This window comes from Erythrolamprus reginae, chromosome 2, assembly GCF_031021105.1.
Source record: "Erythrolamprus reginae isolate rEryReg1 chromosome 2, rEryReg1.hap1, whole genome shotgun sequence".
Classification (NCBI taxonomy): Eukaryota; Metazoa; Chordata; class Lepidosauria; order Squamata; family Dipsadidae; genus Erythrolamprus; species Erythrolamprus reginae.
Genome location: NC_091951.1, coordinates 109753659 through 109763410, shown reverse-complemented (window position 1 = coordinate 109763410; position 9752 = coordinate 109753659). Strand labels below are relative to the sequence as shown.

The following is a 9752-nucleotide window of genomic DNA, read 5'->3' as shown; positions in this document are numbered from 1 at the left end:
AAAATTGGTGAAATGGGTGGCTAAATTTTTTTACAGTTTAGTATTATAGTAAATATGGGCACATTTATACCAGCCCCCCAGCCCCCCATGTTTTCTATAGTAGAGGATTTATATATATTCTGTTTTTTGTTTGCAGTAGTTTTTAAATGGATTTACATTTAAATGGACTTACATAGAGCCAGTGCTGTTTTATTTAACTTCTAGTACCATGTTCTTAGAAAAATGTGTGCATAGTTCACTTTAGTAGAATCAGCCAGAAAGATTTCCAAGGTAAGAAAACAGACATCTTTCACTGCACTGTGGTTAAATAATAAACAAAAGTCAATATTGGGCTAATTTTTTCAAAACTTTTATTGATCTTTTTCTTAATACAAAGCTTTAGCATTAGTAAATTATGCAAATAAAATATATCAACAGATTCTTGTTACATTATCAAAACTGATCATAGAAATAAGTGCTTTCTTCCTGAAGCAGCTGATTAGATTGCATCTTCAATACCATTCAGTTCTGTAAGAAAATAAAAACAAAAATATGATATTAGTAATAATATTGTACTGTTGGTAGAACTGAAAATTTAAAAAAGAGTTATAAGCAGAGTATTCTTAGGCAACAAACAGTATTTCAGTCAATGGGAAGGAAGACAAACCTATTCTTTTCTGTAAAAATAAACCCACAGACACTAGGAGTTAGAAATAAAAAGCAGCTTCAGAAGTAATGAATTTTATTTATCACTTTTTTTATTCGACATATTGGTAATTTCCACCAAAGTATGAATTTTGTTAACCAAACCATCCTAGGAAGAGTGAACATAAGGTAGATAGTTCCTCCATTTCTATGTTGTGTCATCATATCAAAATACAGTCTCCTATGTCTATGAAATTGAAGATGAGAATATCAAAATAACCTATACCCTATTTTGAGGGTTGTAAGATTATAAAATCTTGGTCAAATTAAATATTATTTTGTAACATTTTATTAGTTACAAGGAAGTATTATGGGAAACTGATACATTTCTAACTGGATAAGATCAATGTGGATAAGATCAAACTTCTAACTGGATAACAACAAATCACATTAGTGGAAATGTTTTAATCAAGGGAAATGATACGAGAGATAGAATTCTGTTTCTTTAGCAAAACTGAAAGATATGTGGGAAGTTGCAATAATCTTTTCTAATTTAATATAAGTTAATACTTATTGCCATACAATTAATACTGAAGTCTATTATAAAAACAAAAATACAATGATAAAATAACTATAAATAGCATGCATTACAAAATAGACACCTTGTACAGTAATTATATTGCATGATCACCAAATTTAGTATTTAATGGCTGAAACCTAAAGTGAAAATGTCTGGCATAGATAAATAAATTCTGAGTTCTTACCAGAAATTTTACTGAACTATTTCTAAGACTACCTAATGTAAAAGTTCTCACTATTTAAAAAGTGATGGTTTGTAAAGGAAAACTTGAAAAAAAATCTCATTCTCTGTTCATGTATTTTATAAATACAGAGATGCTATGTGAACAAGCCTTTTATTAATTGGAAACTAGACTTTGTAAGTAGGTTGGGAACAGGATCAGGGGAAATATATACCTGTTGGTATATGTTCTATTGGAATAAAAGTGCTGAATAAAATGTTGTCCTTGCTGCTTTTTCATACATTCTATAGGTTTTCTGATAGATTATTTTGATAATATAATGATAAATAAAATTCTGTTATCTTCCCATGGAGCAAAATAGGCTCTCATATGTTTTCTCTCTTACAGACTGTTGCTTTTACAACATATCCTTGATGCTAAGCATGATAATACTGAACTGTTTGTTCTGAGCTAAAACTGAAGCATACCAAGCTTAAATGGTAGGAAAATACTATTTGACTTAATATGCCAATTTATCTACATCTTCCACTTGATGTTTTTTTGCAAATGTCATGCACACAAATGCAATAATGTGTATAATTACTTACTCATTAGCATTTAAGCTTGCAGTGGCTTTGATGATCATGTAGCAGAGTGTCAGGGCACTTAGGAGGCCAAAGGTGGCAATAATAAACCATTCTTCTGTTGACAAAGGAAAGGGAGGAAATCACTCGTGGAAGGCATATGTTGATGAAAACACAGCCCTCAAAGATCAGAAGCAGAAGATAAACATTCTAGTCATGAAGCACCAGGAAGTGAAGCTCCAGAAGAAAGCAGAAGTTTAGCAATGGAAGATACTGGGTAGAGAAGGGCAGCCAAAAAGTTATGGGGAAAAGTGAAAAAAGTAGGCAGTATATTTGTAGACTGGTTAGCAGACCCAAACAATTAGTTATAAATGATTTGCTTAAATCAAATGCAAAGTAAGGAAAGCAGAAGCAAAGGTTTTATCTGCAATTAAAGATTGATAAAATTGATAATTTCCAAGTAAGCATTTACCATACACACGACATGACACCTATAACAGTTGTTTGTTTGCTTTTTAAAGGCAGAATTTCATGTAGAATCAATAATAATACACAAAATAAACCATAATTTTAGTCTAATGAATGCAACTTTGCAAAATACTATCTATGTAACATTTTTAACTGGTTGATACATGGTTGGTTGACCATATTAAAAAAGCAAAACCTGAAAACTTTAGATAGAAATAAAATGCTTCATGTTTTTAATTACTGTCATCTCTACGTCTGCTTGGTCAGGGTAGCAAGCAATATTGAAATAGGTTACTATGGTTGCTTTTAAACACGTGTTTTGATGAACTGCTTTTGACCACTGAGATTTGACTTATATTTTCAAATACAAATTTATTCCATTTCTACATTTTTTTAAAAAAAATCAGAAAATGGTGCATTATTTTCTAAGCATAATATAAACATGCAAAACATTTTCAAAAATGGGCATAACTTGACTCTTCAATCTGAATTTAGCCCTAATGATTTACTATAATTTACTAAGACTCTTTTTTACTAGTATCTATCTCTTCCCACTTTTTACTATAGCATGTTGCTTGTATCCTTCAATTTATATTGTTTCTTGACTATCACCAAGTGTTGGATCTTTTTATTCTTGATGAATGTTTTTTATTTTCCTTATATACACTGAGAACATATACACCAAGGACAAATTCCTTGTGTGTCCAATCACACTTGGCCAATAAAGAATTCTGTTCTATCCTATCTTATAAAATAACTGAAACTGTAGGAAGAATAAGTCTGATCTTTCAAGCTAAAACATGAAATGAAAAAAAATATAATGCTAAGCTTTCCAGCACTACATACTGTATCGTATTTTTACAGAAATATTCTATGACAAAGATTTTTGTAATCAGTTTGCAGGAAATATGGAAGCATAAGTAAAAGCAATACTTCCCTTCTTAAATGATTTAGTTTTAACAAATGAAATACTGTATATTCAATTGGTAAAATACCGTACTACAGTTGTGTTAAAAGTTAAATCTGTATATAATTTGAGCAGGTCTCCAAGTTGATGTGACTTTTTGAATCAGAGTGAAATGGAGACTTTAATCAAAGCTGATCTCTACCCTTGAGTAAAATGTGTCAAAATTCACAGAGTTGCCTTGCAAGAACAAGGATCTTTAATATATATACTACATTTTCTTTGAAAACTGCACTATTAATTGATAAACTGAAATAGAAACCATGTGTTACTGCTAAACTCATAAGGCTCATAAAATATTTTGAACTTTCAGAAAGCAGAATGGATGATCTTACTATATAGTTGTCATAAAGGAAAAGGCTTAAGGGAAAAAAGCATCAATTTTTCGGAAGGCAAAATATTACCACTTCTATTATCTTAATTTATTAACCTGCTGAGCAGCATTAAAAAGTTACTTAGAAAAGAAAGTATGTACAAGGGATAAATGGGTCCTGGGCATCAAATCACCGTACCATGCAAAACACATTGGGGTTTTGTTTTTGTTTTTTGCAAAAAGCAAACTAGCAATGCTTTGAAAATATCAGCTCACATCAAGATAGTACAAATTCAAAGAAAGAACACTCAGACCTATAGATAATATTTTGTCAATTCTGTTGTTAGTTTTTCCTTATAGATCTCAAGCATGTCAACAGATCACATGGAATCAATCCTTATCCCTTTCATATATAGTCCAAAATGTGACTGACTTCAAGTTAAGGTATACAATAAATGCCTCTTTGTAGGAGTGATATGTTCCCCCATCATATTCTTTAGTCAATTCCCCAAGTCATACTTTCCACTGGATGTGATTATTTCAGGGCTTGCCAATTGGCCAGTTTGTCCCAAAAGTGTGCAACTATTTTCCCCCAAACAAAATCCAAAGTAGATTTTGACAGCATGCGTCTTGCCACAGTCACTGATCAATGATTTAGTAGAGGACTCCCCCGCTCTTTTAATCTATTAATTTGAGTATGTAGACAATTAGGACTTTCAAATGACTCATTCCTTTGCTGCCATTTTCTCCATTCCAATATCTGCTGGGCTTATTCCAGCAATATAAAATGCATTAGATTTAAAGGGCTTCAAACAATTTGGGATAATTTAGCAACTGTTAGATTAGATTAGATTTATTGGATTTATATGCCGCCCCTCTCCGAAAACTCGGGGCGGCTCACAGCAAGATAAAAACAATACATAATAACAAATCCAATACCCACCAATCCAATTACAATTTTAAGCTAAAAATTCATAAAAACAACCCCAGAATATTAAAACACGCATACAATCAATCTAACACCAAAACAACATGGGCAAGGGGGAGATGCTTCAGTTCCCCCATGCCTGACGGCAGAGGTGGGTTTTAAGGAGTTTGCGAAAGGTAAGAAGGGTGGGGGCAATCCTAATCTCAGGGGGGAGCTGGTTCCAGAGGGTCGGAGCCACCACAGAGAAGGCTCTTCCCCTGGGTCCCGCCAGACAACATTGTTTAGTCGACGGGACCCGGAGAAGGGCAACTCTGTGGGACCGAACCGGTCGCTGGGATTCGTGCGGCAGAAGGCGGTCCCGGAGATATTCTGGTCCGGTGCCATGAAGGGCTTTATAGGTCATAACCAACACTTTGAATTGTGACCGGAAACTGATTGGCAACCAATGCAGACTGCGGAGTGTTCGAGTGATATGGGCATACTTAGAGAAGCCCATAATTGCTGTCGCAGCTGCATTCTGCACGATCTGAAGTTTCCGAACACTTTTCAAAGGTAGCTCCATGTAGAGAGCATTACAGTAGTCGAGCCTCGAGGTGATGAGGGCATGAGTGACTGTGAGCAATGACTCCCGGTCCAAGTAGGGCCGCAACTGGCGCACCAGGCAAACGCCCCCCTCGCCACAGTTGAAAGGTGTTTCTCTAATGTGAGCTGTGGATCGAGAAGGACACCCAAGTTGTGGACCCTCTCTGAGGGGGTCAATAATTCCAACCCAAGGGTAATGGATGGACAGATCGAATTGTCCTTGGGAGGCAAGACCCACAGCCACTCCATCTTGTCTGGATTGAGTTGGAGTTTGTTGACACCCATCCAGGCCCCAACAGCCTCCAGGCACTGGCACATTACTTCCACTGCTTCGTTGACTGGGCATGGGGTGGAGATGTATAACTGGGTATCATCGGCGTATTGATGATACCTCACCCCATGTCCTTGGATGATCTCGCCCAGCGGTTTCATGTAGATATTAAATAGCAGGGGGGAGAGGACCGACCCCTGAGGCACACCACAAGGGAGAGACCTCGAGGTCGACCTCTGACCCCCCACTAACACCGACTGCGACCGACCGGAGAGGTAGGAGGAGAACCACTGAAGAACAGTGCCTCCCACTCCCCATCCCCCCAGCCGGCGCAGAAGGATACCATGGTCGATGGTATTGAAAGCCGCTGAGAGGTCAAGGAGTACCAGGACAGAGGACAAGCCCCTGTCCCGGGCCCGCCAGAGATCATCCATCAACGCGACCAAAGCAGTTTCCGTGCTGTAGCCGGGCCTGAATCCAGACTGTTGAGGACTTAGATAATCGGCTTCTTCCAAGGACCGCTGGAGTTGAAGTGCCACCACCTTCTCAACAACCTTCCCCATAAAGGGAAGGTTGGAGACTGGACAATAGTTATTAAGCAGGGCTGGGTCCAGGGAAGGCTTCTTGAGGAGGTGGCGCACAAGTGCCTCCTTATAAAGGGCAGGAAAGGACCCCCTCCCCAAGGAGGCGTTGACAATCTCCTGGACCCAGCTCCGGGTCACCTCCTGATTGGCCGAAACCAGCCAAGAGGGACACGGATCCAGTAAACAGGTGGCGGAACTCACAGCTCCAATGGCCTTGTCCACTTCATCAGGTGACACCAAGTCAAACTCCGCCCAGACAGGTGGACAAAGATGTTTAGCCCCAGTCACCTCGACTGACTCATTGTCAGTCAACTCTGTTTTACAATTGGAGTCGAGGTCCACCCGTATCCGAGCGATTTTATCAGCGAAAAACGTGTTAAAATCCTCAGCACTGCTCTGCAAGGGCTCCCCAACTCCCCCCTGATTAAGAAGGGAGCGGGTTACCCTGAACAGAGCGGCCGGGCGGGATTCCGCTGATGCAATCAAAGCGGCATGATACGCGCATCTTGCCGCCTTGAGTGCCACTTTGTAAATCTTAATATGAGCTCTTACAAGTGTTCGGTCGAATTCAGACTTACTCTTCCTCCATCCAGACGTCTCTTCTGGCGCTTCAACTCCCGGAGCTTCTCGTTGTACCATGGGGCTCTACGGGATCTAGTGCTGCGGAGAGGTCGCAACGGCGCAATCCGGTCAAGAGCCCCTACTGCAGCCTTGTTCCAGACCTCAACAAGAAACTCTGGCGAACTGTGAACGAGTGTATCTGGAATAACCCCAAGCGCCCTCTGAAAACCTTCTGGATCCATCAGGCGTCTGGGGCGGAACAACTTAATCGGTTCCGCCTCCCTGCGGGGAAGGATTGGAGCCAGGAAGTTAAGCCGCAGTAGGAAATGGTCTGACCATGACAAAGGCAACACTTCTAAGCCCCTTAGTCTCAGACCATTACTCAATTGCTCAGAGAGGAATATCATATCGGGTGCGTGCCCACCCTCGTGAGTCGGACCCTGAACTACTTGAGTCAGGTCCATGGCTGTCATGGTGGTCATGAACTCCTGTGCCAGTCCAGAGGAACCGCCGAGTGACGGCAGGTTGAAGTCCCCCAGGACAATAAGTCCGGGGAACTCCACCGCCAACCCGGCCACCTCGAGCAGCACAGGCAGGGCTGTTGACACGCAGCTGGGAGGCAGGTACGTGAGTAACAAGCCCACCTGAACCCCTAAGTCCAACTTCACCAGAAGGGACTCGCAACCCGCAACCTCTGGAGCAATGAGCCTACACAGGCAAAGACTCTCCCTGGCTATAATAGCCACTCCTCCCCCCCTTCCCTGGGGTCGAGGTTGGTGCCACACCCGAAACCCAGCTGGACAGATCTCCGAGAGAGGAACTCCTCCCTCCGGGCCCAGCCAGGTTTTGGTCACACAAGCCAGGTCGGCCTCCTCATCTAGGATCAAATCCCGGATGAGGAGAGCTTTATTTACCACCGACCTGGCATTGAGCAGCAGCAGCTTGAGCCCAGGGCCAGAATTACACTCGTCACCAGTATCTTGGGTTGAGCTCAAGGAGCCGGAAGAAGGGATCGCTACTAAGCAGCGATCTCTCCTTCCCCTGGAACGGTTAGCTCCAAGGCTCCCACCATATCTGCCTCTCCCCAGCAAGACCGGAATATTTTGACCCTCCGCCACCCCAGAGATAGATGCCCCCTCCCCTCCTGCCTCTCCAGCGTCAGGTATGCCAAGGGTATTATTTAAATCATAATCATTCAATTCATACATACTGTAATCCCACCCACCAAACCCGTTCCATTCACTATCCCCCTCCCACCCACTCTCATTAATTTCATTCCCATAAAAATCCATTGCTAAAAACCCTAATAATTAATTATTAATTAATTTAAATAACTAGTCACATTTTGTTGAATTAGTATCTTTTCAGTGTATAATCAACACAGAACTAACAAAGCCAAGACAAAGAGTCTAATGATTGTGTAGCTTTAATAGTGTAACAAGGTTTAAAGAGAATGATATACATATTAGACTACCTGGCAGTTAAATTAAACTATGTTGACAATTAAGGTACAGCTTAGGTCACCCTCTTCCATTTGCAGAATCAAAATAGAGATCAGAAATTAAATCTTAAGTAGAATGATTGAATCATAATCTAAACCTAGTACAGAATGATCTCAGTTCAAAAAGAAATGGATAAAGGAGGTCAGTGCCTTCTTATCAGTGCCACTGGGTTTTGGGGATAATGGACTCAAGGCACTGACTGATTTGACTGCCAGCATAACAGGTAGTCAGTTTTCTAATTACAGTGTACTTGAATAGCTGCTTTTAAATAAACCTTGTTTCATTTTTAAAGCTACAGTCATCAAAGATAAATCTTTTTCTATTTAATGTATTAGTTGATCATTCACTTCAACATTAAAGAGGAATAGTGCCAGCATCTTTTCTTCTGATAAGCCATCCCACTAAATTTATGGAAGGCTGGTTGTATTTGGCTCCAAGCTCTATACTAAAATGGCAGTTGTGGCTGCATTTTTGAATATTTTGTATTACAGTAGTCCCTCGCTATACCGCGCTTCACCTACTGCGGCTTCACTTCATCGGGGGTTTCTGAGGAAGTCGATCGGCAGATTTAAACAGCCCGCCGAACTCGATCGGCAGGTTTAAAAAAAAATAAAAATCTAAAATTGTAAATACTGTATTTAAATACTGTATCTAAAATAAATACTGTGTGGGAAGGGTTTATAAACACTTAAAACAATGAAAACTTACCAAACAATTACAATATAAATACTTAAATAAGTACTATCAGTCGATAAATTCCCCATCGCGGATTTCACCTATCGCGGCCAGGTCTGGAACGTAACACCAGCAATAGGTGAGGGACTACTGTAGTTCAAAATCTTCTGTCAAACTGTATAACTTGCAAAGTAACATGTGATGATTAACAGGCAGATATTCTGCCAAGAGATCAAAAATTGCATGCATGATTTGGCATAGGAGTGAGATTGGCTAAAAGTTCTTTGAACCTGAAGAAACTTTGTCTAGTTTCAATAATGTTGACAAGAAATTAAAAGATAAAAGACACTTGCTCCTGGGGAGGAAAGCTGTGAAAAATTTAGACAGCGTACTAAAAAGCCGAGACATCACCCTGCCAACAAAAGTGCATATAGTCAAGGCTATGGTTTTCCCAGTTGCAATGTATGGCTCTGAAAGTTAGATCCTAAGAAAGTCTGAGCACCAAAGAGTTGAGACGTTTGAACTATGGTGCTAGAGTAGACTTCTGCGAATCCCTTGGACTGCAAGGAGATCAAACTAGTCAGTCCTAAAGGAGACTGTGGTCAAGAGAAGAAGGGGACAACAGAGAATGAGGTGGCTGGATGGAATCACTGAAGCAGTCAGCGTAAGCTTCCAGAAGATGGTAGAGGACAGGAAGGCATGGAGGAACGTTGACCATGGGGTCCCAATGGTCGGACACAGCTTTGCAACTAACAACAACAACAATGCTGCAACACTGATTGTCTTCATGTCTTGCATATTTATTTCAGACACTTCTGGGTATCTATTTTATAATGCTCAATCCAAGATATTTACTCAATTTGCAGATTATTAATAAAGACCAGAAAATTTATAAGATTTCACATATTTTTTGTAATTTGCTACTTCTACCACTTAAAATACTTATTTCATTCACA

General features: G+C 40.0%; 1 protein-coding gene across 2 annotated transcripts in view; it reads right to left on the bottom strand.

The window, feature by feature from the left end:
- Nucleotides 1-333: 333 nt before the first annotated feature.
- The window catches only part of RNF130 (ring finger protein 130), a 45119-nt gene continuing 35700 nt past the window's right edge, over nt 334-9752 (bottom strand). The window contains exons 8-9 of one of the 2 annotated variants that reach the window (XM_070739089.1): nt 1973-2066; nt 334-507 (exon numbers count right to left, since the gene is read on the bottom strand). In XM_070739089.1, coding sequence (XP_070595190.1) covers nt 492-507; nt 1973-2066 — 110 coding nt within the window. In that variant the 3' untranslated portion in view covers nt 334-491. The remainder of the gene's footprint in view (nt 508-1972; nt 2067-9752) is intronic. The other variant, XM_070739090.1, reaches the window with a different exon arrangement.